At 35.7% G+C, this 19,395-nt stretch overlaps 3 protein-coding genes across 3 annotated transcripts; 1 reads left to right on the top strand and 2 right to left on the bottom strand.

Moving 5' to 3' along the window:
• Positions 1-3,246: 3,246 nt before the first annotated feature.
• LOC146941572 (uncharacterized) lies at positions 3,247-6,161 on the bottom strand. Its single transcript, XM_085758019.1, has one exon. It carries the CDS (start codon positions 5,903-5,905, stop codon positions 3,281-3,283), a length of 2,625 nt encoding a protein of 874 aa, XP_085614145.1. The 5' UTR covers positions 5,906-6,161; the 3' UTR covers positions 3,247-3,280.
• Positions 6,162-6,265: 104 nt separating this feature from the next.
• Positions 6,266-11,465, bottom strand: LOC146941571 (uncharacterized). Its single transcript, XM_085749965.1, has 5 exons — positions 10,395-11,465; positions 9,110-9,650; positions 7,855-8,509; positions 7,645-7,737; positions 6,266-6,341 (listed from the first exon to the last, which is right to left on the bottom strand). The coding sequence occupies exons 1-5, from the start codon at positions 11,463-11,465 to the stop codon at positions 6,266-6,268; spliced, it is 2,436 nt and encodes an 811-aa protein (XP_085606091.1).
• Positions 11,466-16,013: 4,548 nt separating this feature from the next.
• LSF2 (dual specificity protein phosphatase (DsPTP1) family protein) lies at positions 16,014-19,395 on the top strand. The gene is made up of 5 exons (XM_085755391.1): positions 16,014-16,306; positions 17,301-17,506; positions 17,980-18,150; positions 18,824-19,035; positions 19,150-19,395. Exons 1-4 carry the CDS (start codon positions 16,027-16,029, stop codon positions 19,025-19,027), a joined length of 861 nt encoding a protein of 286 aa, XP_085611517.1. The 5' UTR covers positions 16,014-16,026; the 3' UTR covers positions 19,028-19,035; positions 19,150-19,395.

The following is a 19,395-nucleotide window of genomic DNA, read 5'->3' as shown; positions in this document are numbered from 1 at the left end:
CACAAAAAATGTTAGAAGGGGTGTGTAAATTAGTCTTAGTCTAGTGAATTAGATGCGGACTTGATGGGCATGTTACCCCATAACTGAGTCCATTCTCCTTGAATTTTAAGCTCATTTATATTGGTCAAGTGTTATGCATAAACTCTGTAAGCATTTTTAACTGTATAAGTTCCTCTACCATCAAGAGGAATGCTAGGGTCACACCCTCTAACACACTCCTATAACACACTCCAATTATAACTTGACACATCATCTAATTTTTTAATTCATTAACCTGTTACCGGTTGCATTTTAAATGACTACCAATTATTTTATATCTTTTATTATTATTTGGATTATAACTATTCATCTTCATCTATCAATCTTTCGGGTTCCACTTGTGTAACATTGGCCATTTTCATGTTATATAACATTGTCCAATCAGGGTGTGCCACGTGGCACACCTTTTAAAAAAAAAAACAAACACGTGAGAGAGAGAGAGGAAGAAAACTCAGCTCCACCCTTTCCTTCTTCTTCTTCTTCTTCATTCCTTCCTCTTCAAAACAAAACCCACCCACCATCATCGCCAGCTTTCCGTCCACCGCTAGTCGCCGCTGCCTCCGCCGCCATCTACCTACCACACCCTTTTCTTCTTCAATTTGGCTGAAGATGTATCACTGGACATAAATTTGACAGCATATATAAAAGAATAATCCACAAAGGCAAAACACAAAATTGCTCTGAACACTTCCACTTGACTTTGACAGCACAAAGGAAGATTTGAAGCTGATAGAAGGCATAGTTGCAGTTCCATTGAAAAATATATTCTTTTGATATAAGTTTGTAACTCTTTTTAGAACATAATGAATTCAAATTCTTTTTTTTTTGAGGGAGAATTCAGATTCTTTGTTTCAGTACAATTACTCTTGTCCATTTAAATATTTAATTGAACCATTATCAACATTCAAAATGAAAGCAAAAACACTATAATTGCTATAATTGCAGAAACGGGTTACTCTTGTCCATTTAAAACTCTGTTCTTTTATTAGTGTATACCAATGTTAAAGGTACAAACAGATGAAGTAGATAAAATAGTCACAAGAAAGGGGGGGTTTGAATTGTGACCCTTTAAAGATTATCCTGAAACTTAAAAGTTATTCTCAAGTAGTTTACTTGGAATGGTTAAGTTAACTTTCTGAACTCAGAACGTTCTGAAGTTCATACACAGAAACTGATTAATAAAGTAAATGTGATGGTGTGTGTTGTGTATACTGAAATTAAAGAGTATAAGGAAGAAAGAAAGAACACACAGAGATTTATAGAGGTTCACCCAATGTGGGCTAGTCCTCTCCTCACAATCTTGTGAGAGTTTTCACTATGATGCTTGAGATAACCTCTCAAGTCCTGCACCTTACAATCTTTGTTCACCTGAACAATTACAATCCTGTATTCTCTAAGCCTCAGCAGGCTTGCACCTTCTTGCTAAGTTACCCACTTAGACTTTTACAACCTTTGCTCAAACTAACACTTTAGTACCCCTAAAGCTAGATGAGACTTAGTTACAATTTATATGGAAGTTGAATGTTTGTGAATCAAACAGAGGAGGAAGAAGAGAAAGGAGTTATCTTAGAGATAACAAGGAGTATTGATTTGCACTAAGTAATGAAAGCCTTAGAGATTGATCAATTTCAGTTTGCAAGAGCTTCAAACAAAATCAAAGTTGTTTTCTTGTATGCTTTGCAATGGTGCAAGTAATGCTGAGCCTTTGAACTGTATTTATAGAGTCCTTGGGCTCAAATAGCCGTTGTGGGGTGTCCAATGGTGTTATGCCATGTGTCCTGGGTCCCACAAGCTTTTACTTGAAATTCTGGGCAAACATTCTGATCTCTGATGAACTTCAGAATGTTGTTGCGTTCATGATGATCTTCATCTGGGTTCATCATGTTCTTCATCTGGGTTCATCATATATGAATGAACATATGAAGTTCTGGGCGTGTCATATGCTTTTCATATGAATTTCTGGGCAATAACCAAAGTATGGACTTTTCTTCATACTTCAGAAAGTTCAGTTGCCAGATCTGCCTTGGAACTTGGTGCAGGAGGATATAGTGGGATTCTGCATCTTCATACACAGGCTTTGAGAGATTGTGTGGTCCTTGTTCTGTACCAACTCTCATGCGTGTCTATCTCTGATTGAGCAGGACAGATTTGCTTTGCTTTTGCTTTTGCTTTTCACCTACTGTACTGTTCATGAAGTAAGCCTGTGCTGAGCTGAACATTCTGATCATCAGAATGTTCCATTTGTTTCACTTAGGATGATTTGTAAGACTACCATTTGATGTAATCAAATCCTAATAGTGAAACACAATGAAGAGCAGTAAATATAACATCTAGGATGATATTCCCTTGTGGAATATTCCTAGGACTTTAATGTTCATAGTCTTAAATGAACATAAAGTATCCTTTTTGACATAATCCTTGTATATGCCTTTATTGCTTGATTGATCCATGCAAAAGTACTTCTCTTGACATTTATTTATGTCACATGTGTCTTGCATGACCTTGATCCATGTTCTTGAGATTCTGGGCTTGTGTAGAAGCAACCTTCTGATCTCTTGTGCGAACATTCTGATCTCTGAGCAACATTCTGATCTAACTTTCTGATCTCAGTGTTAGATCTTGAATTCAAATGTCCTTTGATTTCTTGATTCTTGGTATGACTTAAGCCTTGTTCCTGTCTTAGTAAAACACTCAAGAGCACAAGTTAAATACCAAGGAAATAATCAAAGTCCATTAATTCTTTAATCATATTGGTTTATTATCTTTAAAATTATTTAGGGATTTTGCCTCAACAATCTCCCCCTTTTTGAAGATGATAAACCTATGATTTAGGATTAAGGATTTTGATTATATATATGAAGAACAACAGAGCTTGAAAATTTATTTTAATGCTCCCCCTCATTTTTATAATCCATTATGCAGAGTTTTTAAGAACTTTAAAAAGCTCCCCCTCAATTTCATAATTCATTGCATAAAAAAAATATGCAGATTTGAACCAAACTCAATATCATTCATTAATGTAAAGCATGAAGTACAATTACATGAATATATGGTTCAAAAACAAAAAGAAATTCAAAGCATGTGATCAGGCAAAAAGTGAAGTTTCTAACTCTAATAACTAGTGATCACTAGACCTACTTAGGGCCTAAAACTAAGAAAAACTTAAGACTTAAATTAAATCCTAAAGCTTCTCCCCCTTTAGTCATCTGCAAAAAGGATAGGGAGGACAATACAGAAAGATTCAGGGAGTAGAATCCCCAGAATCAGAGGATGGTTCAGACTCAAACACAGATGGATCATCAAAAACTGGTGGATCAATGGCCAGACCAGGAGCATGGACTTTGACAGTCCAATCAGCCAAAGCACAGACAATTTTGTGTGTCTTGGTGGAGACCCTGAGTGCCCTTGAGGCTAACTTCTCAGCCCTTGAAGGCTTGGCAGGTGCAGCAGGTGGAACAGCATCAGAAGCTTCAGCCTTCTCTTTGTTGGCAGACACAAAGGTATTGAGGGAGTCAAAAAGAGCAGCCATATTAGGAAGCTTGCTTGTGGTGGTAGTTTTCATTGGTGGTGGTGGTGGAGTGTATGAGGGAATGGTGTCTGGAGTTGGAAGGTTAGAAACCATAAAGTTGCTTGTACCAGCAACAGATCCCATAGTGGAGGATGAGAGGTTAACATTCTGACTAGTTTGAGCCATGAGCTGTACCTCAACAGAGGGCAAAGATCCTGAGGCCATAGGCACTGGATCTGCTGACAGCTGGCTAACTTGAGCAAGAAGAGGCTCATTTGATGCATTCAAACCAGCAGAGACTTGAACATTCTGACTGACTGGAACATCTTCAGCAGGAATTTCAACATTCTGAGCTTCAGAGATTTCAACATTCTGACCTGCAGCTGGTTCCTGAACATGTTGAGTGGTGTCCTGACCATCTTGGAACACATCATTGTTGAAGTCAGTGTTGACATCTTCAATGTTGAGATCAAATCCAGTTGTGAACTCCATTTGTTCAACTTGAATATCTTTCTCCATGGACATGTTTGAAGCTAAAATTTCTGCCACTTCCTGAGTATCTTCATCAACATTCTGAGCTATCTTCTCAGTATTTTCTTCAACTCTTTGATTTGGATCAACAGAGTTTTCCTTACCAGCCATCTGAGATATACCTTCATGAATCTCAGTTGCTTGCTTAACATTCTCAGCTTCCCTTTGAAGAGATGCATCATCATCCTTCTGAGCATCATCTTCAATCATTGATTCACCAATCAAGGCCTTGAACTGAGAGCTTCCTTCTTGAACAATCTCCTTTGCAAGTTGAGAAACTTGAGAAAACAATTCCAAAGCTGGTGGAGAGGGAGGTCTGACTTCTGCATTCTTAGGAGATTCATCTCTGATCTCTTCTACCTTTCTTTTCTTCCTGGTTGTCTGAACCTTCTGAGCAGTAGATCTCTTAGTAGATCCAGAAGTGCCAGAGGTTGTGAAAGATGGCATGTTTGAGGTAGTGATGCGTAGCTGACCTAAAGTCTTGGATGTGAACTTCATAAAGTCAAGCTTGCGTGGTTCTCCCTCAAGTGGCACCTTTGCTTTCTGAAAGATGGGGGTTAAGTGCATCCCATAAGGTAACCCAGCAACAGTTTGTTTCATGGCCAAGCAGGAATCTATCATATGTTGAATGATGATGAAACAGAGGTTCAATTTGGTTTTGGTCATGAGGTGGTAGATGATGCATAGATCCATATCAGAAACAACATCAACAGAGCCACACTTAGGGACTAAGGTGTGCCTAACCATATTATGAAGGATTTTTGGAATATCTTCTAGATTTGTGGAGTTAAAAGTGCGGTTTTCTTTGGTGTATTTGACTATGAGTTGATTACGGTTAACCCTAATATCATTATACCATGAGCAAGAAAACAGTTTGTTACCTTCATTAGGAATTTTCAAAGCTTTAGAGAGGAAATCTTGAGTGATAGTGATCTGAACTCCTTTTACAGAAGAGATGAGAAAGTTCTCATTTTCCTTTTTCTTCTGCTTCACAACCAGGTTGGTGTAGAACTCTCTGACCAAACCTTCATATGTGTGTTCTTGTAGAGACACAAAGTTAGTCCAGCCTTGTGGATCAGTGAACTTCTTCAGGTTCCATCCTTTTGTCTCCAAGCTTTCAAACTCAAAATACTTTGTTCTGCTTATTGGTCTGAGAGCAATCTTTTCTGCTCTCTGAGCCTTTAGAACAGCAGCAACTCTAGCAATGTCTTTTCCTTTGCCATGCTTTTTAGGAGAAATTTTCTCCTCTTCTTCAGGAGACTTTTCTTCAGACTCTTCCTCATCATTCTCATCATCATCTTCCTGAGATGATGAACTTTCTTTTGATGGAGAGGGAGTGGCAACTTTCTTACCTTTCTTTGAGTGTTTTCTCATGGATTTCACTATTTCAGAGAGAGTTTGTTCAGAGTCTTCTTCCACTTTTTCTTCCTCTTCATCTTCAGGGATTTCCATTTCTTCTTCTGAATTCTCTTCAGTATCTTCTTCTCTTTCATCATCACTTGAATCTGTCTTATTCTCTTCTTCAGAGACAAGATTCACATGTGAGACCTTAGGTTCCTTTGATGAATGCTTCATCCTAGATGATCTTCTAGTAGGGATAGGTCTGGGTTTGGTGATGGGTTTCTTAGAGGCTTTTGATTTTGAGGATTTGGGTGGATCAAAAGCAGGATAGACCACATCTGGAAGAACAGTGTGAACAGGGGTTTCACTTAGTGGTTGTTGATCAGAGGATTGACCAGCAGCAGCGTTTGGTGGTGGTGATTGAGAACGTTCCACTTGTGGAACTTCATTATCAGAGAGTTTTGAAGTTGTTTTTGTTCTTGCCATTTTCTTCGTAAGCGAGAGAGAGAGAGAAACAGAGGATTTGTAAATTTTTGTGAGTTGAGAAGAAGGAAGTTTGGATTGAGATGGTTGTAGAATAATCAGAAGTGGTTACTGATTATATAGACCAAACGTGCAGAAGGGAAAGAGAAAGGGAGAGAAAATGATAGCAGTTTGCATTGGGAAGGAGGAAACTGCAGAAAAGTAACGGTCAGAGGAGAGAGAGAGAAAAGTAGCCGTTTGTGGGAAATGGAAGGGATTGGTTGATTTGATAGTTCAGGTTTTACATGGTGGTTAAAACTTAAACTCATCTTCTTATAACCAAACATTAAATGCTTGAGATTATAGAAGGATTTTTGGATAAAGTCAACACAAAATCTCACGCATGAGATAGTTGACCCAGAAATCAAATTTTTGAACATAACTGAGTTTTGTGGACATCCTGAAAGGATTAAACCCAGATGAACAAACTTGTGAATGTTGATTGAATGAATGTTAGGATGAACATTCTGATCATATGAACATTCTGACCTGATGAACGTTCTGAACTCAAGAACATTCTGAGCTCAGGAACATTCTGAACTCAGGAACATTCTGATGAATGTTCTGATTATGATAGATCTATCTGATTTGCATCAGATGACATCAAGGGGTTTAGTCTAAGGTCCTTAGTGATCTGTAATCAATCTTTATTGGGATTTTTTATGATTGACAATTTTTCTTTAAGAAAATTGAATCTATCCTCAACAAGGGGTTTTGTGAAAATGTCAGCTAGTTGATTTTCAGTATCAACAAAGCTTAATGCAATATTCTTTTTCTGAACATGGTCTCTAATGAAATGATGCTTTATTTCAATATGTTTAGACCTAGAATGCTGAATAGGATTCTTAGAAAGATTAATTGCACTTGTATTATCACAAAAAATAGGAACACTTGTGTACCTCAATGAGTAATCTTCCAACTGATTTCTTACCCATAAAATTTGAGAGCAGCAACTAGCTGCAGATACATACTCAGCTTCAGTTGTGGAGAGAGCAATGGTGTTTTGCTTTCTGCAAGACCATCCAATCAATGCTTGTCCCAAGAATTGACATGATCCACTTGTACTCTTCCTCTCAACTTTGTCTCCAGCATAGTCAGCATCACAATATGCTACAAGATCAAAACTAGAACCTTTTCTATACCAAAGGCCAAGATCAGTAGTACCTACTAGATATCTAAAAATCCTTTTAACTGCAGTTAAATGGGATTCTTTTGCACAAGTTTGAAATCTAGCACATAAACCTACTGCAAACATAATGTCAGGTCTGCTAGCAGTCAAATATAATAATGAGCCTATCATGCCTCTATATTCTTTTTCAGAAATAGATTTTCCACTCTCATCCTTATCTAAACTTGAAGATGGATGCATAGGGGTGACCATGATTTTTGCCTCATTCATTTTATATTTCTTAAGAATGTCTTTGACATATTTTTCTTGACTTATGAAAATTCCATTTGGATGTTGTTTGATTTGTAAACCAAGGAAGAAACCAAGTTCACCCATCATGCTCATCTCAAATTCACTTTGCATAAGGTTGGAAAATTCTTCACACATTTTCATTTTGGTGGCACCAAAAATAATATCATCCACATAAACTTGAACAATAAGTAAGTCAGAGTCATGTGTTTTTCTAAAAAGTGTGGTATCAATTTTTCCTCTTGAAAAACCATTTTCAATTAAAAATGTGCTAAGTCTGTCATACCAAGCTCTAGGAGCTTGTTTAAGACCATAGAGTGCTTTAGTGAGTTTGAAAACATGATCTGGTTTTTCTTTACTTATGAAACCAGGAGGTTGACTTACATAAACTTCCTCATTTAGAAAACCATTTAAAAATGCACTTTTAACATCCATTTGAAAAAGTTTAATGCTTTTATGTGCAGCATATGCAAGGAGAATTCTGATGGCTTCTAACCTTGCCACTGGTGCAAAGGTCTCATCATAGTCAATACCTTCTTGTTGGTTGTAACCTTGAGCAACTAACCTTGCTTTGTTTCTGACAACCTTACCATTTTCATCAAGCTTGTTTCTGAAAACCCATCTTGTTCCAATGATGGTTTTCTCTTGATTATTTGGAACCAGGTTCCAAACTTTGTTCCTTTCAAACTGAGAAAGTTCCTCCTTCATGGCCTCAATCCAGGAATCATCAATAATAGCTTCATTGATTGACTTGGGTTCCATTTGAGAGATCATTGCCATGTTGGTATCTTGAAAGGACAATCTGGTTCTTACACCATCAGTTGTGCTTCCAATGATTTGATCTACAGGATGGTCTCCTACCATTCTCCAACTTCTTGGTGGACTTTGGAAGGTTTGATCCTGAACATTCTGATCATCTTCTTTCTCAACTGAAGTGTCAATGTTCTGACTGGAAACATTCTGAAGTGTTGGCACTTCTGTGTCTTCACTTTCTTTTGGTTGAGAATGTTCATCATATTCATCAAATATGACATGCATACTAATTTCAACTGTCTGGGTTTTTAGATTGTACACTCTATAACCTTTAGAAGTTGTAGAGTATCCTAAAAAGATAGCTTTATCTGATTTAGGATCAAACTTACCCAATTTTTCTTTATTGTTCAGAATGTAGCAATAACAGCCAAATATGTGAAAATAAGATATGCTAGGTTTAATGTTTTTCCAGAGTTCATATGGAGTTTTATTAAGAACTTTTCTTATTGAAACTCTATTCAAAATGTAGCAAGATGTGTTAATGGCTTCTGCCCAAAAATAATCTTCAACATTTGATTCATTTAACATTGTTCTAGCCATTTCTTGCAAAGTCCTATTTTTTCTTTCAACAACTCCATTTTGTTGTGGAGTTCTTGCACAAGAAAAGTTATGTTTAATACCATTTTCATCAAAGAATGTTTTGAAAGATGCATTTTCAAATTCTCCTCCATGATCACTCCTTACTGTAATGATATTAGAACCTTTTTCATTTTGAACTCTTTTACAAAAGTGTTGAAATGCTTCAAAAGATTCATCTTTGTGTTTTAAAAACAGCACCCATGTAAATCTGGAAAAATCATCAACAATAACAAACCCATATCTTTTGCCTGTTAGACTAGCAGTTTGAACTGGACCAAATAAATCAATGTGAAGAAGTTCTAAAGGTTTTTGAGTTGAAACAAACTCAATGGTTTTAAAACTACTTTTCACTTGTTTACCTTTGACACATGCTTCACAGATCTTATCCTTGTCAAAGCTAATCTTAGGCAAACCTCTAACTAGATCAAGTTGAGAAAGTTTAGCAATGGTTTTCATGCTTATATGACCAGCCCTTTTGTGCCAAATCCATTTGTCCTTTTCAAGAGACATAAAACAGGATTCTGCAGGCATATCATTTAGTTCTAAGACATACAAGTTCTTTCTTCTTGATCCAGAGAAAAACAGTTTGTTAGAGGAGGTTTGTCTTATTTCACATATGTTAGGTTTAAAGATAACTTCAAATCCACTATCACACAATTGACTTATGCTAAGTAGATTGTGTTTTAAACCTTCTACATACTGAACATTTTCTATCTTAGCTGAATTAGGTTTACCTATAGTACCTTTACCTCTGATCTTACCCTTGTCATTGTTTCCAAATGTCACCAGTCCTCCATCCTTCTTTTCAAAGGTCAGGAAACAGTTCCTGTCACCTGTCATGTGCCTAGAACAACCACTATCCAAGTACCATGGCTTTGTTCTAGCACCCTGAGGCAGGACCTACATTTGACAAGATAAAAATTTTAGGTACCCATGTAATGTTGGGTCCTTGAGGGTTAGTTCTTCTAAGAGATCCTTCCTTATTGTAACATTCTGTCTTGTGTGATCAGATTTGTTACAGTAGGAGCATGACTTCTTAGCTTTCTCAGCCTTTTGTGAACTTTCTGATCTATTGAGATGAGAACGTTCTGAACTAAGATTAATTTTATTTTCTTTGATAAGTTTTTTCTTAACATGGCATATTTTTTCATCATGTCCATACCTATCACAAAAATAACATCTAGTTCTTGGTTTAGTTTTAGGTACAAAACTTTCAATGATTTTGTGTGGATCCTTAAAACCTAAGCCAGATTTTTTAGCACTTTCATTTTGAGATCCTAAGATATTTTGAAATGTTTCTGTAGATTTTATAAAACCTGTAAGATCATTTTTCAAAGTTTCAACTTCCTTTTTCAAAAGTGTGTTTTCCTTTTTCATCTCAGAAGGTATAGAAATAATGCCTTTTTGTTTTTTGTTTAACTCTTTTTGTTTTTCTGACATTTCAAAATGGGAATCTTGCAAAATCTGTATGGTTTTTCTAGATTCATCATATTTGTTTTGAAGTGTTTCTTTTTCTGCTTTTATTTCAGAAAGTTCCTTGATTAAAGAATGGCATCTATTAGTTAAGAAGTTTGAGTCATATAAGAGACTATCTATTTTACTTTCAAGATCTTTATAAAAAGAATCAGTTTTATAGACAATTACCTCTTCTTCATCATCTGACTGAGCCATCAATCCCATGTTGGCTTCTTCATCTTCTTGAGGTTCTGACTCTTCTAAGTCATCCCAAGTGATCATTGCCTTCTTCTTGAAGGGAGGTTTCCTTTGCACCTTCTTGATGTCAGGACATTCACTCTTGTAGTGTCCAGTTTTGTTGCAGCCATAACAAGTGACTTGGCTTTTGTCAGCTTCAGTTCTGGTGCTATTGTTGGTGTTTGGAAACTTCTTTCTGATCTGATTTCTTCTCAACATCATTCTTTGAATTCTTTTGGAGATTAGTGCAAGTTCATCTTCAGCTTCTTCTTCATGAACTTCATCTAATTCTTGTGGTTCTTGTACCTCATCATCAGCAACTGATGGGGTTTGCTGAGATGCTTTTAAAGCAAGTGTTTTAACCTTCTTCACTGGTTTGTCTCCTTGAAGTACCACTTCATGAGCTCTCAGTGATCCAATGAGATCTTCCAGGTTCATAGATTTCAAATCTTTGGCCTGAGTGATTGCAGTGACCATAGGTCTCCACACACTTGGAAGACATCTTAATATTTTTCTGATTCTATCATGAGTAGAATATGCCTTTCCAAGAGATCTCATTTCATTTACTATTGTAGTAAATCTAGCATACATCTCATCAATGGTTTCATTTTCACTCATTTCAAAGACTTCAAACTTTCTGACACCTATGTCAATTCTAGTTTCTTTGACATGAGATGTACCCTCATGATGTATTTTCAGAGTATCCCATACCTCTTTAGCATTCTTACATTCATCAACTCTTTCACTTTCTTCCATGGTTAGTGCACATGATAAAAAGAGTCTAGCTTTAGAGTTTAACAATACCTGAGCCTTTTCATCTGTTGACCATGAACTCTTTTCTTTGACAGCTCCTTCTTTGGTTGTTGGGACAAAATCTCCATCTGTGATGACTTGCCACATATCATTGTCTTGAGATCTGAGGAAGAGTTCCATTTTGCCTTTCCAGAAGTAATAGTTTGAGCCATCAAAAAGTGGTGGTCTGTTTGATGATCCTCCTTCAGCTATGTACTTGACTTTAGACATGCTTCCTGAATCTTTTCTCTAACACTTGTTAAAGTGTTCAAACCCTTAGAACCGGGCTCTTGATACCAATTGAAGTAGATAAAATAGTCACAAGAAAGGGGGGGTTTGAATTGTGACCCTTTAAAGATTATCCTGAAACTTAAAAGTTATTCTCAAGTAGTTTACTTGGAATGGTTAAGTTAACTTTCTGAACTCAGAACGTTCTGAAGTTCATACACAGAAACTGATTAATAAAGTAAATGTGATGGTGTGTGTTGTGTATACTGAAATTAAAGAGTATAAGGAAGAAAGAAAGAACACACAGAGATTTATAGAGGTTCACCCAATGTGGGCTAGTCCTCTCCTCACAATCTTGTGAGAGTTTCCACTATGATGCTTGAGATAACCTCTCAAGTCCTGCACCTTACAATCTTTGTTCACCTGAACAATTACAATCCTGTATTCTCTAAGCCTCAGCAGGCTTGCACCTTCTTGCTAAGTTACCCACTTAGACTTTTACAACCTTTGCTCAAACTAACACTTTAGTACCCCTAAAGCTAGATGAGACTTAGTTACAATTTATATGGAAGTTGAATGTTTGTGAATCAAACAGAGGAGGAAGAAGAGAAAGGAGTTATCTTAGAGATAACAAGGAGTATTGATTTGCACTAAGTAATGAAAGCCTTAGAGATTGATCAATTTCAGTTTGCAAGAGCTTCAAACAAAATCAAAGTTGTTTTCTTGTATGCTTTGCAATGGTGCAAGTAATGCTGAGCCTTTGAACTGTATTTATAGAGTCCTTGGGCTCAAATAGCCGTTGTGGGGTGTCCAATGGTGTTATGCCATGTGTCCTGGGTCCCACAAGCTTTTACTTGAAATTCTGGGCAAACATTCTGATCTCTGATGAACTTCAGAATGTTGTTGCGTTCATGATGATCTTCATCTGGGTTCATCATGTTCTTCATCTGGGTTCATCATATATGAATGAACATATGAAGTTCTGGGCGTGTCATATGCTTTTCATATGAATTTCTGGGCAATAACCAAAGTATGGACTTTTCTTCATACTTCAGAAAGTTCAGTTGCCAGATCTGCCTTGGAACTTGGTGCAGGAGGATATAGTGGGATTCTGCATCTTCATACACAGGCTTTGAGAGATTGTGTGGTCCTTGTTCTGTACCAACTCTCATGCGTGTCTATCTCTGATTGAGCAGGACAGATTTGCTTTGCTTTTGCTTTTGCTTTTCACCTACTGTACTGTTCATGAAGTAAGCCTGTGCTGAGCTGAACATTCTGATCATCAGAATGTTCCATTTGTTTCACTTAGGATGATTTGTAAGACTACCATTTGATGTAATCAAATCCTAATAGTGAAACACAATGAAGAGCAGTAAATATAACATCTAGGATGATATTCCCTTGTGGAATATTCCTAGGACTTTAATGTTCATAGTCTTAAATGAACATAAAGTATCCTTTTTGACATAATCCTTGTATATGCCTTTATTGCTTGATTGATCCATGCAAAAGTACTTCTCTTGACATTTATTTATGTCACATGTGTCTTGCATGACCTTGATCCATGTTCTTGAGATTCTGGGCTTGTGTAGAAGCAACCTTCTGATCTCTTGTGCGAACATTCTGATCTCTGAGCAACATTCTGATCTAACTTTCTGATCTCAGTGTTAGATCTTGAATTCAAATGTCCTTTGATTTCTTGATTCTTGGTATGACTTAAGCCTTGTTCCTGTCTTAGTAAAACACTCAAGAGCACAAGTTAAATACCAAGGAAATAATCAAAGTCCATTAATTCTTTAATCATATTGGTTTATTATCTTTAAAATTATTTAGGGATTTTGCCTCAACAACAGAGAAGCAGGTAATTAAGGTTTATAATGAATTTTATGGTTAATATACCTTTAATTTAAAGCATTGAGTTTTGTTTTGAAGAAAAGCTGGACGGAAAGTTGATGATGGTGGTGGGTGGGTTTTGTTTTGAAGATGAAGGAATGAAGAAGAAGAAGAAGGAGGAGGAGGAAAGGGTAGAGCTGAGTTTTCTTCCTCTCTCTCACGTGTTTTTTTTTTTTTAAAGGGTGTGCCACGTGGCACACCCTGATTGGGCAATGTTATATAACATGAGAATGGCCAATGTTACACAAGTGGAACCCCAATCTTTCAACCATATTTGTCTCAACTCTTAATTTTTCACGTTCTGAAAATTTCAACCATATTAAAAGAAGTTTTTATACTCAAATTGACCAACACCGATTGCATATTTCAGCCCCAAAACTTTAAGATCTAAATTGTTTCTCCCAAACAATGCCATTGACAACATTGATTGGAATATATATCCCAAATTCCCATTGAAATCTAAAACAATAACCAAAAAAATGTTTATACTGTTTTTTAATTACAACACGAAAGAGAATGTCTGCTTCATTATACCCAGGATAAATAGAACAACAACAATTTAGATCTGAAAAATAAAATAAAAACTGCAACAAATACAGAACCCATAACCCAACACAATATTTCATAAGAAGTGTAATCCCCGTCTCGAAAACGGTATAGATCAACGGGGACAAAGACATGAACTCCCACAACAGCTTCGAGATGAGGCTGGCATATCGACAGAGGCTACAAGAGTATGAAATAGAACAAATTGAACAACGCGAGAAAGACAATAGATCTTCCAATAGGAGATGTTTCAGATGCAAAAATGTCCAATGATCCATATCCTCTCATCAGGTGTATTCAATTTCAACAAAGTAATCTTCAAAATTGCACTCACATCACAACCTCCAAAAGTATTTTTGCTTATGTACCATTCCGAGATCTTGTACTGCTATCTATCTATCAAGTTATCGACAATTTGTTGGGCCAATTTGTAATAGAGTGAAAAAAGGATAAGGTGTTTGTACACATGCGATGTACATACTACTTTTTTTTTTTAAACGGCAAATATTATTCACGTCGAGAGAATGCAAGACGCACAACTACTCGCGGATAAAAGGAATAAGTAACATATAAATAGGCGATGTACATACTACTAAAACCAATGATCGGTCCAAATAGACAGACTAGTGTGATTAAGGATTCTAAGTTTCAACTACTACTTTAGAATTTTGACAATTTCATGGATCAATCACTACAATTTCAGCAAACTAACATTGATGATTCATTATAAAGATAGATCATAGATATAGCTAAAAAGAAAATGTATACATGTGTATTATTTTTGCTTATGCGTTGAATGAGACCTCTAATAAGTGAGGGGGTATTCAAAGTTTGGGGTGGGGGCTCCCAGAAGCATTGGGGCAAGGTGTTTTCCAAAGTGAACACAACGTGACACTTACGGCTCAACAGTTATAACGTGAAATTCTAATTATTTTAAGGATCACGTTAACAGAGGCACCGGTCAAAGAAACTAAAAAAAGAAATTTTAAAATGAAAATAACACTTTTTATATTTTTGAGGAGTTGACAACATAAATTCCAATGCATTACTTACTATATTTGCTTTTTTAACCGGTGCCCCGGGACACCGGTTAACATTACCCTTATTTTAACTTTTAAGTCTAGTTTTTACTTTGCTCATAAAAAAGTCCAATTTTTACTTTTAGAGTGAAAACTCGTGGCTCAATTAAGTACTCGATAAAAAATAATATCAAATTAGTTCCTAAAATTTTAAAAATGGGTACAAATAATCTATTTATTATAATGAGTTTTTTTTTTAGTGGCCTAAGTTTGAACCCCTAACATTGCATATATTATGCATTGTCCAAACCAACTGAGCTAAGCTCACGAGGACTTATTATAATGAGTTTGAAACTAATTCATCTTACGTATAAAAATATTAAAAACTAATTTGAATATTATTTTTTTTTTCGAGAAATTGTCATTGGACAAATTGAGTATTTACTCTTATTTTTATTTTGAAAATGAGAGACAAGCAGTTGTAGCTTGTAAAAATAAAACTAATGGTCCACAACTGAACTACTTTTGGAAAGAATAATAACTTACGGTATAAGTTAAAATAAGTTTATACATCTGAACTTTTCTTCAAACACCAATTAAATTATAAAATAATATTTAAAAATAAAAAATAATAAACTTTTCCTAATTAAAAAGTTCTTGTGAAAAGTTAGTTCAAACTATCCCAAATTGAAGAATGTACCGACTTCTCTAGCATCTTTGGAGCCCTCTTCAACTAAACAAAACACACACAATGACGCTTTCACCCATTTCATATGAACACGTTCTCAATTGCAACTTGTAGCCATATACTTACTCTATTACCTATCAATATATCATCACCATCCAACTGACTCTGATGCATTGATGCTGGTAATAATTTGATAAAATAAATTATTTAAATGCAATTATATACAATAGTGTTGAACATTGACAAGTATTCGACATTAGACACGTCTTATTTAGATGAGTCGGGTTTAGAGAGGCTTTGATTGATATCCAAGGGCGTTTTGGTCAAAACAAGCTCATCATCAATCATATGTCTTACAATAATCTAAAACATGTGAGGTACAAAAACAAAACAATAGAATCAAACAAGCAAAAGAACAATGGAAAGTGTAAGTAACATTGGTTTCTCTTCAACATTCAGAGCTTCTTTGGACACAAAAGTACTTTCAAAGCAGAGGAAACAAAAATCGGCATGCAGTTTTATGGTTCCTATCAACTACTCTATTAGGATGAACAAAATTTGTTGTACACTATCAGAAAGTGGGATTGAAGAGAATCCTACCAGCAAAAGGGTATCTAAATCTAATGATTTGATGGAAGAATACAATATAGCTATGAAGAAGATGATGAGGAACCCTTATGAGTATCATCACGATCTGGGTCAGTTTCATTTCATCTCTCTCTGCACCCATTTGTTTTGCCAATTCCTATGTAAATTCAATTGCTACTTTGAATGTTTGATATGATTATCAATATGAATACTCTTGAGAGATAGGAATGAATGAAATTGTTGGCTACTGTTGCATTAGATTTAGGTGTTGCTTGATAGAATAGAAGTATAGAACTACGAAGGTGTCATTTTTTTTCCTTCATTGCATTTGGTTTGTGTTGATTAATCTTCAACTATTGTATTGAGTATGTGCCTTTTAGATTTAAACCGGAAGGGTGATGTGGCCGAAGGAGTTTCAGTAGAGATCCTCTTCATTTCTGAAAAGCTCCAATTTTGAAAAGAAATGGAGAGATTCGATACTATAGTTTTCGAGTTTATAGAGGATGTAGAAAAACATATTTTGAAATTGGTAACATTAATCGAGTCTTTATACACTAAAATTGTGGTAATGCAAGTATCGATTTCTTTTAAGAAATTGAGAGAATCTCTTCTCTACCCCTGTTATGTTCAGTGGTTGAGATTCTTTGTCCACTTCCCATTCCAATAGTATCTTGTTTGGATAAACAACTTAATTAAGTGTTTATAGCATAAACGTTTATCATACAAGTGTTTATGTATAAGCTATTTCTGTAACAAAAGTTAAAATAAAGTCAAACCATTTTCATATAAGTTGCTTTCATAAGCCATCTGAGATAGTTTATAGAAGTGAGCTGAAAACAGCTTATGACAAAAGCTGATGGAAATAAGTTGAAAAGAACGTAAGAACGTGTTATAAGTTGTTTTCAATAGCACTCCCAAACAGATCCTAAAATGCAAACTTTGTGCTGTATGTTGCTTCATAAAGTTTGATTTTAATTACTAAGCACTTTACTTTTACAATTCATGTGAATGGCCCTAAGAAAACCAATTATTTTTCATTAATTGTTGATTTATTTATACATAGTACGTCACTCAACTGATACTATCAGTGATGCCTAATTTCAGGTATGAATTATACAGTTATAACTGACAATTTGATTGTGGGGTCCCAACCACAGAAACCTGAAGATGTAGATCACCTTAAGAAGGAAGAAGGTGTGGCATATATTCTAAACTTGCAACAGGATAAGGATGCTGAGTTTTGGGGAATAGACTTGCAGTCAATAGTAAAAAAGTGTCGCGAACTTGAAATTAGACACATGAGGAGACCTGTAAGCAAACCCCTTTTTAGTACATTAATTTAGAATATACAAAACTTCCATGCATTATGTGATAATCTAGACATTGTTCATGAAATGTTAGCTCAACAGTAGGAGTCTCTGGCGTTGTAATTTCTAGGGACAGAATCCAAAACACGTCGAGGACGATTGTAAAATGGCCCTTAGTGCCACTTCAAATGATGATAATTTCCCCTTTCCCCAATTTTTTTAAAAATGTGATAATCTAGACAACATACTAAATATGTTTGTAGCTTAGGTTGTATTAGGAAATAGGGCTTTGAGCTGTCATGTTTACCAATTTATATGCACACTTCAAGGATCAATATACTTTTACTGCAACTTTGACAAAATAACATGTCAGAAAAGTTATTCCGACTCTTGAAATAGTTTCAAGTTCGCTGAATCTGTTGCCTACTTGTTCTTGATTGAATTATCATTTACATTTTGTTTATTTACATTATTAGGCAGTAGACTTTGATCCAAACTCTTTGCGAAGTGCACTACCTAAAGCAGTGTCATCCTTAGAATGGGCAATTTCTGAGGGAAAAGGAAGAGTTTATGTGCACTGTACTGCAGGACTTGGAAGAGCTCCAGCAGTGACAATTGCTTATTTGTTCTGGTTTTGTGACATGAATGTAAGTCTTAAACCCTCACCTTGTCTTTGAATCAAAAAACAATTTTCATGTAACTTATTTAACATTTCATATGAGTATTATTGTTGCACAAAACCTCTTGGTTTGGTGGGAACAACTAACAAGGTTTTCCTTGAGCTGCTAAGAGTAGAAAAGACACTATAAATCAGGGCCTGTTTTGATTTGCTTATACGAGGTTATCTATTGACATAATCACTTGTGAGATTGTTTGGAAGAGTTTATGGAAACAACTTATGACATGTCCATAAGTTGTTTTCAGCTTATTTCCATAAGCTCTCAATGATAGTTCATGAAAACAACTTGTAAGCTTATATAAAAACAGTCAAAATTTATTTTATCCTTTGTTATATAAAACAGTCAAATTTATAGTTCAAGTCCTGGAAACAACCTCTTGTGTAAAAAAACAGGGTAAGGCTACGTACAATACACCAAATGGTGGGACCCCTTCCTAGACCCCTGCGTATGCGGGAGCTTTAGTGCACTGGATTGCCCTTTTTTTATGAAAATAAATAGTTATATATATAAGCACTTATATAGTTCAGTTAGCACTTATTAAGTTATATATCCCATACAGGGCCTCAATCTGACATGGATTCAAATTTCTTTAAGTGCTAAATTTTTCACAAATGAATATGGCCTTTTATTTTTTGCACAGCTAAATGAAGCCTATGATATGCTAACTTCAAAGAGACCTTGTGGACCAAATAAAAGAGCAATACAAGGAGCAACTTATGATTTGGCTAAAAATGATCCATGGAAGGAGCCATTTGAGAGTCTTCCAGACCATGCTTTTGGGGATATAGCAGATTGGGAGAGGAACCTGATTCAAAACCGTGTCCGCGCTCTTCGTGGAACCTGACGAATTAGGTATTAGTCTATTGTGAAAATCAGCTCCAGGATATTGGATTTTGTGTGTGTGTGTGTGTGTGTATGTGTGCATTATGTGATGTTGAGATGCAATGCTATACTTGTGATTGACAGGTCAGTGCTTATGGAGATTCCTACACAAGTTGTTGTTCTTTTGCAGGATTGGTATGAGATGCCATAGTGCTCAAAACTTGAGAGACATTTTCAAGCATATTTATATAGATATATAGGTATATTGCCTGTAACTGGTACCAAATATTCCATGTAGTATTGATTGGCAAATAATAAATCAACTTTGTGGCTTATGTACCATGATTGTAGAATGTAGATTTAGTAAATAATATCTGAGCATTCCTCTTC

The sequence above is a fragment of the Medicago sativa genome, chromosome 3 (assembly GCF_051527215.1).
Source record: "Medicago sativa cultivar Bolivia chromosome 3, Bolivia_mono, whole genome shotgun sequence".
Lineage (NCBI taxonomy): Eukaryota > Viridiplantae > Streptophyta > Magnoliopsida > Fabales > Fabaceae > Medicago > Medicago sativa.
This window is presented reverse-complemented; position numbering and strand designations above follow the sequence as displayed.